The sequence below is a fragment of the Labrus bergylta genome, chromosome 9, assembly GCF_963930695.1.
Source record: "Labrus bergylta chromosome 9, fLabBer1.1, whole genome shotgun sequence".
Classification (NCBI taxonomy): Eukaryota; Metazoa; Chordata; class Actinopteri; order Labriformes; family Labridae; genus Labrus; species Labrus bergylta.
In genome coordinates, this window is record NC_089203.1 from 13,703,990 (window position 1) to 13,720,449 (window position 16,460).

At 39.7% G+C, this 16,460-nt stretch overlaps 1 protein-coding gene across 1 annotated transcript; it reads left to right on the top strand.

Moving 5' to 3' along the window:
• Positions 1–891: 891 nt before the first annotated feature.
• Positions 892–10,195, top strand: adra2db (adrenergic, alpha-2D-, receptor b). The gene has a single exon (XM_065958973.1). The coding sequence runs from the start codon at positions 3,092–3,094 to the stop codon at positions 4,364–4,366; it is 1,275 nt and encodes a 424-aa protein (XP_065815045.1). The 5' UTR covers positions 892–3,091; the 3' UTR covers positions 4,367–10,195.
• Positions 10,196–16,460: the final 6,265 nt, after the last annotated feature.

Genomic DNA, 16,460 nt, shown 5'->3' on the forward strand with positions numbered 1-16,460 from the left:
AAGGGGGCTCATGTGTGTCACACAATTGAATATATGTCATGATAAAAATATGGTTTAGCCTTATAAATGCTTAACTCATTATTAGACAAATGTATCTTTCAAAAATGAATTGAATTTTAGTTCTCCCTGACACATCCTTAGCTCTTAAAAATCAAGATTATTGCTCATTAAATCATGCCTGTAATAATAGCGAAGTGGCGATTCCTGAACAATTAGCCTTTTATTTGACTTCACCCCTTGTTCCCCAGTACATAAACACATTTGTAGCTCAGATTGTAATGTCACCTGTACATTTATGCTAAATGTAGCAGGTTGTTATCTTTTTCACCACTGAGATTTGATTGTGTGATTTCTTTATATTCTAAGAGAACATTATCAACACTGAGGCAGGGGGCCTCAGGATAGGCATACACCCTTCATTAGCTGTGAGGTCCGCATCATAACAGGAAGCTGGATCCGAAGTGACAGGATGTTGGGTATTGTTGTTTTACTCAGAATAGAAAGTATGGAAAGCTGGAAGGAAAACGGTGTTCATTATTTTTCATATCCAGTTTTCCTGAGATCGTACAATATTTTTTTTTCTGTGATAAAGTCAAAATGATTCCAACTGCTTAGTAAGTCAAGAGATGCAGTGGTCCAGTAAAAAAATGAATAAATATACAATATGTCTCAATACAAACCACTCTGTGTGGATATTTGCTTGTGTGTATGCATTTGCCTAATTTGTCCGTTAATTTGTTTGTCTTATTTGCAGTACAGTGCATTATCGTGCAGTTAGTATGCACTTTTTGTGATGTACTGGTACAGTATGAATGAATGAATGAACGTGTGAGTCCAAGGGACTTTTTCAAAACGTTATCATAGGAAGCACATTGACACATTTAAAATGTTAGTTTGGAATTTAATAGATAAACATTTTACAATAATGCGTTATGTACCTTTAAATTATTTTGAATGAAAGAAGAAACATTCTGGGGTCCACACTTGTGTTATTTCTGTTGCAAAGTTTCTCCCAGAAGAAAGAGCCTTTGACAATATAAGGCAAAACATTTTGGCATCTCTTGGACCGTTTTTGTCAACACATGCACTCAAAAAGAATCAGACCTGTTGCATAACTTTTGTTTGCCAAGGTAAAAGTAACAGGTGTAGAAAGCATTGTATGACCCTCTAATAGTTTGAAAAACAATAAAACAGAAATGCATGTAATTGCATCCTCCATCAAATGATTGCATAACAAGACAAGCTCATTTGTAATAATTATATGCAATTCATTGGAGCCCCCTCGGGCTCTGCAAACACAGACAGACACAACAAAAGCCTGTTTTTGTCTGCTTGTATACTGTAAGGATGTATGTTTTGGAGAATGATGCTTTCTGAGGTCAGTGTTGTTTTTCTGTTTTTGTGCAGCAGGTAGACCCATAAGGGAAGGTCTACAAACCACTGATACATGGTGACAGTCACCCTTTAGATAATCTTCACTATTTTTAATGCTCACCATGGGAGTGAGCTCATTGCTGGAGAGGGAGCGAGGGAACAGAGAAGGAAGCGTGATAGGCTGTCTGAATCCTCCTCCACATCCTCCTCCAAATCTACTTCTATGTTTCGTCTCACTGCAGGATGTTCTCGCTGAGCCTCCAGACAACTCACTTTCAAGGATAAACACTGTTGCAACACACATACACCAACATCAATGTTGGCATCTATCAAAGAGCTAGCTGGACTGCAAATCCCTAAATTGACAGGCTTCCAGCAGATGCTATTTACTTTACAAATAGATTAAATAAAAAAAATAAAAAAATTAGTACAGAGCATCTGGTGAGCCGAGCTCCAGTCTGTCTACTCCATGGCAATGTTATTTCAATGACCCCTGACTGTGGCAGTGGTGTTGGTCTGTATGTGTGTGTGTGTGTGTGGGTACATCTTTTGTATCACTCACTTCTAACTGGTGCTATAGCTGCCGCTGCATATGTTAACTAGACCTCCGAAGTGATTCAAGCCCCTCAGCAAAAGGTTTTGTTATGGTCCACTCCACGCCAGCATACAACAATGCCAGATAACTGTGCATGAATAATGGAAAAGAGAATGGCTGCACAAAAGCACATTCAGAGAAGCGGACATGAAAAATGTGGCAATAAACGTGTCTTATTTTTACCAGGCAGTCAGTGTTTCCCGAAGGCCTTTTTCCCCCTTTAAAAGCCATGGCCAACTAATTGGTGTCCCCGCAGCCTGATAAAGTTCAGAGAAAACTCCTGCTGTGCTGTTTTCCATCTCAACCATCAGTGACTTTTGATGGCCCTGTCATATTAAAAATGACTACCACCCTTAAAATGTTTCAAAATATGATTTAAAATAGTTTGGAAAGCAAAGGATATTTCAGTGTTTTTTTTCCTGCTCCACATGCTGAGACATAATGCTAAGAAAAGTTAAGCAAGAAACATAAAGAAACAACAGTGTGGGAGTGATATAAAACACAACAACCAAAGGCCTTGTCTGAAGGGAAAACATCCCTTTTCCAAGAAATCTTAAACCCAACAGTCTAAATACTTGCCTCCCTGTCACTCTCTCATGCACACAGACACACACACACACATACACACACTCTCTCTCCCTCCCTGTATCTCCTGGAGTCCTACTCTCTCTTTTTCTCTCTCTCCTTAAGTTTAGAGATGGGCTGGTCCTCGGAGTGATGTCACCTCACTCCTGCACGGGCGTTCATTCCACCCACAGCGAGCATCGCTTTCCCAAAACGCATACGCAGCTTTACGCACGACTATGTGACCGCAGTGGAGCGACTTCACTCGTGGAGCATTGGATTGTAAACTCTGCTGTGATATTTACGAAACTCCATTCGCCCGTCGGGGAAATCTGAAGCACCCATCACAATGACGGGCTTCCTATTTGGGGCGATTCGTTCATACAGGTACGGTGCCTTATGTGGGTTTGACTCTAATGGTACTGATCTTGAGCGTTACGCACGAAATACCTCTGCGCGTTAGTGGAAACCAGATCAGCGCACCCGGGCTTAGCTGTTTTGGGACAGAACAGGGTGCGAAAGAACCAACATGATACGAAATAACAAAATTGAGCCGGAATGGATTTAACCCACTATAATCGGTCGGTGGAAAACGTCTCCAACGATGAGAACACCACGGACGCAGCGTTTGCATTTCCACATACGATTTCAGCCACTGCGCTCATCATCGTGGTTGTTTCTGTGATAATTCTGGTGACTATTGTGGGTAACGTGTTGGTGATTGTAGCGGTGCTGACCAGCCGGGCTCTCCGTCCGCCCCAGAACCTTTTCCTGGTCTCCCTGGCTTCAGCGGACATCCTGGTGGCCACGCTGGTCATCCCATTCTCGCTCGCCAATGAGGTCATGGGATACTGGTACTTTGGGAGTACTTGGTGCGCTTTTTATTTGGCCCTGGACGTCTTGTTCTGCACCTCCTCCATAGTGCACCTGTGCGCTATCAGCCTGGACCGCTACTGGTCTGTGACTAAGGCGGTCAGTTACAACCTGAAGCGGACACCTAAGCGCATTAAGTCCATGATCGCCATAGTGTGGATAATATCTGCTGTCATATCCTTCCCTCCTCTCCTCATGACCAAACACGCCGAGCGGGAGTGTTTGTTGAACGATGAGACCTGGTACATACTCTCCTCCTGCTTGGTGTCCTTCTTTGCTCCGGGTCTTATCATGATTCTGGTTTACTGCAAGATATATAAGGTGGCCAAGCAGCGCTCCTCCACCGTGTTCGTGGCTAAAAACGGACTGGAAAGACAGCCGTCTCAGTCAGAGACCTGCTTCGTCCCGAAACAGGACCGGTTCGAGATGGAGAGCCCCAGCAGCCAGAGTTCCGGCAGCAACCATCCGAGGCAAGGTGAGTTGGATGACATCGACCTGGAGGAGAGCTGCTGCGCGTCGGATACCAAACCACGCAATCACCGCTTCACCAAGAGGAGAAAAGTGGAAGGATCGGACTGCTGCCCTCCCCAGAACTGCCGCCTCTCTTGGGCTTCAGCCCGGGCGTTACAGCTCTACCCGGAGCAGAAGAACCAGGCTCGGAGGCAACAGTTGGCAGCAGCCAACAAAACTAAAGTGGCCCAGATGCGGGAGAAACGTTTCACTTTCGTCCTGGCTGTAGTAATGGGGGTGTTTGTACTCTGCTGGTTCCCTTTTTTCTTCACCTATAGCCTACATGCTATCTGCAGAGACAGCTGCTACATCCCTGGTGCACTTTTTAACCTCTTTTTTTGGATTGGATACTGCAACAGCTCTGTGAATCCAATCATTTACACTATTTTCAACAGGGATTTCAGGAAAGCATTCAAAAAAATCATATGCAGGACTTCAAAACGCACATAAACCCGAAGAGGGTTCCTTGGACTGATATTTAGTTTGGCCTCATTCACTCAGCTGTGCTGAGAAGGAAGGAACTATTGGAACTCATTTCACGGCTGACTGTTTTCCCTTCAAAAAAACATTTTACTTTAACTACTGTTGTATGGGGAAAAAAGCAGTGTTGTGTAAAAATACATTAAAAAGTCTATGAATAAATTGTAAATTTGAGCAAAACAAAAAAGACAAATCATTTTCCTTTTTAGGTGATGCAAATATGGTCTAAGATAAAAAAAAAAAAATGGAAACAGTTGTGCAACTTGAGATATAAAAGTTACAATATATAGGTCAGTGTATAATGTGTCCTGCAAACCTGATCCTATGAACAAGAAATCCCTGTAATGGACTGGACTAATATTTTATTCTGCAGCAAGCAGAGGGAAAAAAGCTACTCCAGAGTGAAATTGAATGTGGCTGGCTTCCCGTGGTGGAGGCTGGTTCAAAGTGGGTGTTTTGTGTTGGGATATAAAGAAGATTGATCCGCTTCATCTATAAGATATGAGCAGAGGGATAAGAAAGCAAGTAAGAGGCCGTGAGTGAGTAAGTGTTTGTATGTGTGTGTGCGCATGTGTGCGTGCATTTGTGTGTGTGTGTGTGTGTGTGTGTGCGTGTGTGTGTGTGTGCATTTGTGTGTGTGTGTGTGTGTGTGTGTGTGTGTGTGTGTGTGTGTGTGTGTGTGCGTGCGTGCGTGCGTGCGTGTGTGTGTGTGTGTGTGTGTGTGCTTGTGTGTGTGTGCGTGTGTGTGTGTGCTTGTGTGTGTGTGCGTGTGTGTGTGTGTGTGTGCATTTGTGTGTGTGTGTTGGTCATGGAAGAAAGTTAAATTAATTCTTGGAATGATTTAAAGAGGCTTTATCACCATGTGGTTGAAATATGAGGCATTATCACAGGTAATTCAGATTGATCTGTTTACATGCTGCAGTGAAAGCTGCAGCAAGGCTCCCTTCTTATCGCTGAACCCCCAAATTTACGTAAGAGTTTTATCTCGCAACCCAACCAAAACATCTCACCAGCTCACTGCAGAACAATGGCAAAGCTGAGGGCTGAGTGTGCTAAATCTGCTGGATAAATCTGTGTTTTTCATTTCAACACCTCAGTAAATATTTAAACCTTGCGACATCACAATCCTGCTATATAACCTGGATTTAGTGTTATGGGACAGAGATCATTTGTGGGTTATTTCCTAGCAATATTACACCATTATATTGAACAAAAATCCTAATTCTAAAGCATTTTTTTTGTTTGTTTTTTAAGACAATGTGAGAAAAAAAGTGAACTGGACTTGACAAACTATGTGAGAATCCTGAGAAAGCGGGAGGATGCTCACATGTGACACAAAAATAGAATATTCCTGCCTCCTCGGTCTTAAAAATAAAATCTCTGCGCACAGTTATTGCTAGTAAAGCTGGACTTCCAGCAGCTTCAAATCTTCATGATTCATTGAAACATCTTTACATATAGTGACTAAGCTTCAGGCTGTAATCCTCTGCTTTATAAAGCTTCATCATTTGTGGAAATTAAGGTATTGTGGTTTCAAAATCATCTTAATTTAAATGGCATATGTTGTGGTTAGATTGAAGGGATATACATATATGAACTAAACTTTTTTTCCATACAGCCTCAGACTGCGGTCAGACAATGAAGCATCTGGGACATACAGTGTATGTGAAAGGTCGAAAATATATGATGGAGCTTGCACCCGAAGCCCTGTGCTTCTGTGGGAAAACTAGGGTTAGTGAGAAGACGGCTGACCAGCTCCATATCAGCTTATTGTCTGCATGGGGTGCACTATTTATATCCTCTTAGGAATGTCTTCAAAGCACTCCTACGGCTTACTGGCGCCTCGCCAAAGATAATTATCCTGTTTGAAGGGTGTCATGCTTAAAAAGAATTCTAAAAAAGTTGCATCAAGTGATTTTTTTCTGCCCGTATTGAGGAGACAGTTGTTAAAATATCATCAAGAGGAACAGGAGTGAAGGTGCATGCATGCTTACGTTCAGCAACAACATTTGAGTCATAAACACAATTAGATAGAAGTAGGGCTGGTGTGATGAAGGAAACTTTACCTCAAAGGGATTCTCAAACTCTTGAAACAAATGAAATGTGCGGGCCTTGTTGTGCTCAGGAGAGGCAGCTAAATTAGATTTGCATCCTTGTCTTCATCTTGAAACCTACTGAGGTGGAAGTGATGTTAATTTGGACACGTGTAAGTTAATGCAATGTTGTTGTGTGTTACAGGTAAGTTAATTTCTCAAGAGAGCACGGCCATCACTCTTAATGTCAGTTGCATCGTCTGATGATTAAATATTTACATGAACACTCATGTAAATTCCTCTCCGATTTTATACTGAGAACTATCCAACAAGACAAGCTAGTCCCTTGTTAAATCTTGCTTCCGAATTCAATTATCTTTTTAATCAACTGCTCCACATGCAGCAACAAAAAACTGAGCACAATCTTAGCTGGTCTGTTCTCTGTCGCGCACTTCAGCTGTGTGTCTTATTTTAGATAGATTTGTTACTGTAATGAGGTTTTTGATTGGTACAACTATTATCCAAGTCTGTCGTCTTCAGCACTTTGTTTCTACACTTTCAAAGCAACATATTAAAGGGGCGCTTTACAATAAATTAGGTGCTAAGCCCCAGCCGTTGTAAACCATTGTAGATCTTTCACTTTTTGTTTCTAAGCTCTGCAGAAATCTCTCTGAGATTGTTTTGCTTTACTGATAATTGAGCTGAATTTTGTCTTTGTCATTCAAACAGTGAATATCAATTCATTCATCTTGTTCAGGACTTGTCTTGTAAAAACAATGTCCAATTTAATTGAAATTGACACTATACTTAAGAAATAATCCTTATGCAAACCATGACATTAAAGTTATGTAAATACCGAAGCTTCTGGAATACAAGAATTTTAAGCTATCAAGGTATTTATGCACAAGAGTAGAATGAATCGGAAGTTCTTTGGCTAAGGGACTTTTTGTATGAAAACAGGATATTTGATCTCCTTGGACATACAAATGTAAGGCTTTTTAAAAGAGGACATATTATGAAAAGTCCACTTTTACAGTGTTTTTGAACATATATTTAGGTAACCTGAGTGTCTACTGACCCACAAAATGTTAAATAAACCCATCCAGTCCTTTGTTTGTAATCTTCACAAGTCTTACAACACAGAGAAAATGCTCCGTTTCAAATTTGCTCTCCTTGTGATGGATGCTGAAGGAAGGCTTCGTTCAGCTCTTTTTACAAAAAGTTGAAGGGCGACTGTTGGTTAGGGTCTGCAGTGTGGGCAAGGCTATCTGCAGTCACAATAGTCGGAGGAGACGTTGTTATAAATGTTGCGAAATGAGTGTAGCGCTATAAAAAGGGGCCTCTTAGAGGGAATGACAAAGAGAGCATTTGCCAGTTGTCCTCTGCTACATTACTTTATTTGTCAGACACAATGCTGCATCTGCAGGTAATTGCCTTTTTCAATTGTCTCTAACAAGATAAGGGTTGGAGATGAGCAAGGCCAAAACTCGAGTCAATCCCAGGAAGCTGTGTATCTGGAAGAGAGGAGCCAGTTTGTCATTAGTGTGAATCAGTGGGTGTCACGTCAAAGCAGGGGTGGGATTGAGCTCACTGTCTCCGGGCCATTTTTATATATTGGCCTCTTAACCACAAACAGCCAGTGTATGACTGGAAGTGTCAAACTAAATCACAGACCTGCAGATGTCAGATTACCAGACTTTATGTTTGTGACTCTGATGCAAACAAATACAGATGTGTATCCCTTAATCCTCCGAGTCTAAGCAGGTGTATGCTTTGCTGCAGAAGTAGTCATGTGATGGGCGATCTATAATAACCCCAAATTGTCAAAGTTAAAGTAAAGAAGTGTGATCTTCTATCTACGTGCTCTTATTCTCAGTTCTGTTCATACAAAGCCTCTAAAAAGATTGACCTTCACTTATATTCAAAGAAATCACTGAGTCTCAGTGTTGCACTGCGTGATAAGTGCCCTCATTGAAACAAATATGGACACTTTAGTTTATGTTATATACCGTTCTTGTTACAATAAATACTAACTGACACAGCAAAGGCGAAGCTGGAAAAAACATAATTCTGTTTTAGTGAGATGTGTTTCACATCGTTTCAAAGACTTGAGAAAATAAACTTACTCTTTATTTTTAATTCAACACATACTGTATATGTTTATGCTGATTTTCTATGAATAATGCATTCTATAGGTACAAACAGTTGTTACAAGTAGGATGTGAAACAGACAGAAAGGGCTTCTAGGGATTTTTTGCATTTTTGCAGAGATCAATGCATTGTGCATTTTAGGACGATGGCGCTGGGATTCTTTTGCAGAAACAAATGTTTTTATATAAACGATTTAGTTCAAAAATGTGTCTGAACCCAAATCCCTCTTTATTCTGAAAAGTAAACCATGTTAACTGGCTTTTCCTGTAACTTTAATAACAATGCTGGGGTGTGATTAATGATTTGTAGTGTGTTTGAATAATCGTGCAGGTCAATGCAGGTAAGATACTTACGGCCTGATTCGCTAAGAGTGGATTGAGGCCTCTAAAGCTCCAGAAACTGCCTATTATTTGCTCCTGCTGTCTCCGTATCAAGGTCTTATTCAACAAGCATCACAATTTTTAGGTCACAGTAAGATGATGAGGAAAGTAAGGGAAACTTTTCAACTTCCTTTTGATGCCAGACTTGAAAACGATTACATATTTAAAACAAAGCTTCATTCATGAGTAGAGCAAGCAAGAGCATCTTACATCTTCGTCTTAACAGCTCCAGACCGTCTCCACACATGTGGATGAAGTGTTGAGTCGCTGACAGCCCATGACTGATTTATCCCTTATGGTAAAAATAATTATAGTAATGTCAAAGTAGAATTTACAGACTTCCTATTCAGATAATTTATTACAGAGGTGGAATTATTTTCTTGATCACTGGACAGTATGGGTGTGATATGCAGGTTTTTAAATATTGACATAGGTTTAGCGGGTGCAAAGGCTGTGCAATTCTTTTGTGAAACAGCCCCTTAATGCCAAATAAAATCCTAAAAAATTCCTCTGGTGCTCTGTAACCTGCTGTTTTGTTTTCAATCCTGGATTATGAAAAGTGTTCAGTTTTGGGCAGTTATTCAGACAAAAGGATATTAAGAAAACAATAAGCCTTTGTCTCAGTTGTAGGATTAATTATTTTCATTAATAACTGTAAAATATGTTGTATAATGAAAAAAAATATATCCATCTGAAAAGAGGTTTCCTGTCCTGTTTGTCTGTAAACATATTTGTAAGATATTGTATTCATCCCAACAGATTCTTTCATAATGAAAACATGCCTCTTTGTCAGATTTAATCTTCTATTCTGCAGCTGATTGTTTTCTGGGGAAATGTTGTATACTGTATATCCTACAATCTCTAATGGAAGGAGCTATTCTTGGTATACACTCAAGTGTTTACCTGTGTCCCTGAGGTAGATTACTGGGAAGATACGTACATTTCCCTGCTGGACCAAAGTACATTTTTCTCCACCTTTGTTTGCTGTTTCCCTGGCCATTTGTAACATACTCTCACCTCCTGCCATATATTTGTAGTGTGTAATAGTACAAACAGCTTTAAAAGGACACCTATGACCTGTGATGTTATAGAAACTCTGGTATCTGAAAACAGGACATGGAGAGCTTTTATGATTGAGCAAAGGTAGGTCAAGGCTGAAAAAAGAGGTATAAAACATTAGAGTATAAATGATGGAATAACATAAGCTCAATAAATCACCTTTGAAGAATACAAAACCTGTTGATTAATATTATTTTTTCGAGGGTCGCACTTGCTGTGAGTCTGAAATTGGATCTCAATTCCTGACCAAATGTTTCTATTTGTCCATGTCAGAGTGATTTCTGTAGCAATCCTACATTATACATTCAGAAGAGTGAACCAAAATGAAGCAGAGCACGAAAACTGTAAGGAAAAGTTTTTCATATTAAAGGCTAAATTGCTTTTTGTCTTTAAGACTTGTAATATTGTCTAGCATAAGCAGCAGCAATAATCACAGGTGTGCAGCCACTTTGGAGGGCCAAGGGAAATCAATCTAAAAAAAAATAGGACCAACGATGGTAACTTAAACAAGTTTCACCATCAAATCTTTCTCAATCCCAGATAGATAATGTTCAGTCTTCTTTTACATAGAACAGCAAAACTGTGCATGCAATCTGTGTTGCCCCGGTTTTATAGAGTAGAAGTAGTGGGTGTAAACACTGAGGGTGTAACTGAAGTGTCCCCATGCTTGTTTTTGCCTTGGGCCTTCAAGTGTTGGAGGGTTCCCTCAGAGGCAGCGATGTGTTGTGTGTTAATCATGCAGATGTGGGGTGAATTGTCTCATCATGGTTTTAGAACACTGCAATCTGAAACTTTGACAGGGCTGTTGTTTATTTTCATGTTTACATTAAGAACATATGAAGGGCATATGTACATATGTATATGCAGAAGTATAATGTATGTTGAAGAAGAAAATGAATTACAAAACTTGAATTATTGACTTTCTATTCTCACAGAAAAATATGTGGCTGGGATAAGAGTGGTCCTTGAGAATCTGTGAACCTTTCATGGATCTTGATGACATAGTTTCTATCATCCTCTCAAGAGCTTAAACTGTGGGGAATACAATACCCAGCGTTAGTGCAGCAAGTCAGAATACTGTTGTTGTTGTTGTTGTTGTACATGTAGAAGTTCCACAGTATTGGTGAAGACATTTGTGCTAAATCTTTCTTGTTGATGGAGTAGGATGACAATGCAATGGTTCATGAATAGGTAGTAAAATAAGAGGTTAAGCGTCACATTTTTTGCTGCCTTTATGCACATCGTCGTGTATGCCTATCAGGAAATTCTGGACCCAGATCTCATAGTATTGGAAAGCTTAGAGTCCACAGAGTTACTATAGTATGTTGAACTGTACGACAATTACCAGAAATCTCCTTGAAGCCGACACCTCACCAATGCTTTACCCCAATTTTCTGGTAAGGTCTTGCAGTGAATGGAGAGTCCATGTCGATCAAAAACAGAATGCATAATCAAAGGGTCAAGACGAGTCAGTGATTAATTAAAGTTTTAGGTTTAAGGGCCTGATTGACGAAGATCCCAAGTAAAGAGTACTAAATTGCATTTTCATTCCAACATATTGCCCGTTTGGTTTGTATGCATTTTGAAGGTGATCAACTTAGAAAAATTGCATAAATAATACCAGGTGCAAAGATTGTAGAGGCAGGAGAATTTAAATTAGTTTTACTTGTTGACATCAAAGACATTTTGGATGGAAAGCAGAATGAACGCAAGCGCAGAAGGAAATTCAGTCCCATGGAATTAGAGATAATAACGGATGAGTAAAAATAAACATATTTTTCGAGCTACAGAAAAGTAATCTGAAAATTACAGACACACGATTTGGTAGAGTGTAAGTGAGAGGTCAATGCCTTTTGTGCAACAAGAAGAACAGCAGATGAAATGTCACAGACATAAAACAAAGAGGACCCAAGTGTATATAAAAAAAACTAGAGATTTATTGAACAAAACACACTGGTGAGAAGAACTACAAAATAAAACAGGAAACAATGAAGACACACAGAGAACTCAAGAATGTAACAGTAACAATACACACAGGATATAGAGAAACACTGGTATAAGAAATGACAAAATAAAACAGGAAACACTGAAGGCTAAACTTGGAAATAGAGCAATGAAAATACATACTAGGGAAACAAGCTACATGAAGGAAGAAAGTGACAAAATAAAACAGGAAATGAAATCCAAACACCGAAATAAACATAACCAGTAACTCATGAAATTACATAAATAAAAGTTGGTAAGATACAGAGCGAAGAACAAAAGAAGAATTGTGTTTAAAATCTCCCCAAAAACCAAGGGTCTTTCTTCTCTTCCCTCCATCTCTTGGAGTTGGATTGTCTTCCATTGCGCAGGAGATCGAGCTGTGTGCTCTGGCATGTGCACTCAGGCGTGCACACCAGTCAGCTGGTCAGTGCTGTGTCTGGTCTAACAAAGGCCATAAATGAAGCAAAGATGGGGTATAAGCAGTGGTAAGTTCTCCCGATCCAAGTGGTCCCACAGCAGAGCAGCCAGGGACTGTATGAAGGTCACTATGGAGAAGGAGCCCACAGGGGGAAGAGACACATACCCCACAATGAGGAAATCCCCAATTAAAAATGTAATGTAATGCTACAGTGGCTGTAAATGTTCCGTTTCCTTTCGCTACGAATAGGCCACATTAAATTTCAGTTTAATCATGGTGTTTTTCTTCATTCATGTCATTTATTTTCTGTCATACCAAACATGTGTTAACACGTGTAACACATGTCCTCCTCGCTACAATAACAGCAGCCTGTTGTGCGTAACACTGTGCACATGGATTGGTACCTTCCTTTCAAAGGTATTAAATATACACCATCACAATTATCGCAATTTTCCTCAGGCTTGGTAAATCGCAATGCGTGTACTAAATTAACTTATTTGCATTTTCTTCACCCAGTATTTTGCACACCAGAGTACAAGAGCCTCTCATTGCATATTCATTAAGGCAAAAAAAAAAAAAACATACTTAATGGTAGTGATTGATTTGAAAAGGGAAATTCTCTGTGCATCGTTAGTAAATCAGTTTGTAAAAAATGTTTCTGGGTCATATCAAGGTCATACATGTTTTTTTTAACGCATGCAAACCTTAAGTAAATCAGACCCTTAGTGTTGAATGGAAAGGCAGGACACTGCTTAGTTCATTAAGCTTATTATCCAGTGACTTGGCATTTACTGGAAAAACATTTTCTGGAGGATGTAAATATGTTTTCAGAAGCTGGCAGTGTAGGCTAAAATTATCAGAGGAGAATATAAAAAATAAAATTCAAATAGAGTGATTATGATTGATGCAAGCTAGAGACTGTGAAATGATAAATGGAACCTTTTCTGGGGTTTGGTGAACAGCCAGCTGTTGGGACAGGAAGGGGAGGATGATGTGGGAAGGGTTTCCCCCGGCCTTGACCTCACTCTCAGTGACCCTGAATGCAGCATAATGACTTCAATCATGCAACATCACAATCACCCAGCAGGGATTTGGCTGTTATCATTCTGCTTCATACTGTTGTTTATTGCCCTGTGTTTACACACAATCCAATACAGAGGGTGTCATCATACTTATCCAAGTTTAAGATAGTGGAAGAAGCACTGCCCTGACCACCCCTCCCTGTGAGGTCAGAGGTCACTCAGGTTTCCCACACATTATTCTGAGATTGCTGTGAAGTTCTTACAAACCTCCCACCTGCCCACAACCAGCCGAGCACAGGCAGAGAAGACTTCTTTTATTTTCCCCTGACACCAAACTATTTCAGACCCCACAGCTCTGCCTTGCGGTCAGTGATCCCAAGCACCAGAGGAGCTACAGATTCAAACTGTAGCTGTAGAGAAGTCCAGCAATCCCAAGGACAACAGGAAGTAATCATTCAAAAAGACTGGCTGATTGAAGGCGACTGCTGAAGAAAGAACAGAAGTTTGAGATAGAGGCTGCTCTTAAGTGATGGAGAATGTCCCAATTCCACCGTGACATCAAAATAAAGCAAGCTGGAAATAAGAGTTATGAAACATAAAAGGATAGCACCCTAAGGAAATGGACTCATAGCCCGCAGAGGGAAACTGAAATGGATCCAAACCAATGGGATCTTTATTTTCATGAGCTTTTTTACTTTCCATCATTTTGCTGGACTGAGTTTTTTAGGGTCACAAGTTTCTATCAAGAGTTCTAACATCATTTATAGTCCAAATAGGCAAATATATCACATTATATCACAACACCTATGTCCAAAAACCAAGATACACTTGACTTTCATTACCAAAAGAACATCTATATTAAGTAACTAAAACTTTTTGTCAAAACTCCTGTCCAAAACAAGTTAATAAAACATAGAGGTAATAAAAGTAATACTTTAAAAGCAGCCATTATGGGAATTTCAGCTATGACCCAGACTACTTATTTATCAGGCTACAGACTAGAAGATTTATCACCTTGCACTTGGCCAGCTTTATGAGAGGAAATTCTTCTTCAGCTGAATTATCTACCACTTCACTTGACAGAGTTATCCCATGGATTCATGGTATTTGGAGGTGGGGGAGGAATCCAGTTTAAAAGCAGCTTATTAGTTGACTTCAATAAGAGCATAGAGGTATGAAGAAAATGTATTTTCAGGTGTTGCATAAGAGAATGGGAAATTAAAGATTTGATTTTAATATTCTACAATATAAGTGCATTTCCCATTTAAACTGAGACCTCAGCCTTTCAGCACCCTCACAATAAACACGGTGGATTATTATGTGATACCAGCAACTTTTCAATGCAACAAAAAAGTAAAGATGTAAAAGTAAGTGAAAGACACACAATATACATGGCTTTTTTTTAACTATAGTACTCCCCCTTGTATTTTTACAATCTAGATCTGTGTTCAGCAGATAGCACATATAATCAATACTGTTGGCTTATTCAATACAGGTTAGAAAATGTAATAGAGCAGTGGACCTAAACTGGTGGGTCGGGACCCAGAAGTGGGTCGCGAATGTATGTCTAGAAAATAAAATTGTGTCAAAAAGTCTATGAAGCCCTTGTTAAACATGTTTGTTTTGCTCTGTTTCCTTAATCTGTCTCATGTTCTCTACCGTCTGTGGTCCAAACGGCACAATTCTTCAAAAATCTGATTGGTGGAAAAATATCAGAAATATGGGCCATGATTGTTTATGAAGCAGTTGTTGGTGGGTCCTGAGGCTCGACAAGTTGAGAACCACTGCAATAGAGTAAATGTCTTTTTTGGGGGAAAAGCTGAATGTGATGCTTCCTAACAGTGTGTATGTGTTGAAGGATGACACAGCCGGTTATAGCTTACCACAGATTTATTTATGTTTCCAATACAGTTGCTGTTCTCAGCATTTAAATGGGACAGGTCTTATGGGTCACTTACCAGCCTAAAAATTAGGACACAGCGAGTGATTTATGTGTACTCGCAAGCTGTTGACATTTTCAGACCACATCACCTGCACACTAGAAGTTTTTTCCTGCTCATGTGAATCACACGTCTGCACGCTGCAACCTGTTGTCATATTAATGAGCCTTTAAGTATATATCACTGACAGTTTTTTTTCTTGTCAAACTGGCCTTTTCTACAGAGGAAAAGCACAGGTGTAATTATCCCTGAATTCAATCTCCTGCCTCATCTTCATTGTGGGTTCTTGTATGCTGGTACACTGTGAAACCTGAATGGCTTATTGGGATACTTGTAAGAATAGAGTCAGTAGAAGTTTTATTTGTCACACCACTGGTTCTCCTTTAACAATCTTTAAGCGAGTCTATCCACTTCAGGTGTAGCCACACCATTATTTCAGATTTTACCACCACTGTTACAATGTTTCAGACTGGCCTCTCTGTATCTTTATTTAGGCCAAACGTTGCATACTCATCTATTATAACCAACACATAAACATTGTTTTTTCAGCAACAGGTGAAAAGTTACCAGACCTTTATCATCACACTGATAACTTGTGAAATGATGCAACTTTGTTAGGTTTAGGGCCCCAAAACTACTTGGTTAAGTTCAGAAAAGAGATCATTGTTATGGTTAAAATATGGTTCCCCATAGGAACAACACAAGACACGAGTTGTGATACATAGGACATATAACTTTTACCAGTTAAAGTTTTGCTAATCCACATTTTGTATGTTTGGTGGTTAAACCTATAGCAATGCATAATATTATAATATTATAAGAAATCATTTGTTGTACTATATGCAAATGTTTCTAAATAGTCCCCAGGACCCTTGCAGGCATTTTGACCCTTGTCCTAAAACTGAAGCAGCTTTAAGTAATGTTATTTTCGAATACTTTGCTTTTCCAATAAGTATAAGTAATACCCATTGTATATCCAAAGATACCGTCATTTCCTGCAGTGTCAGCCTGCATGCCACTATCTGTTATCCACCAGAGTGAAGTCTGAGGAGTCCGTATTTGGATTCTAAACTAG

Bases quoted from the DNA above. Each gene is read 5' to 3' on its own strand.
- adra2db (XM_065958973.1), top strand. From the start codon at position 3,092: ATGGATTTAACCCACTATAATCGGTCGGTGGAAAACGTCTCCAACGAT.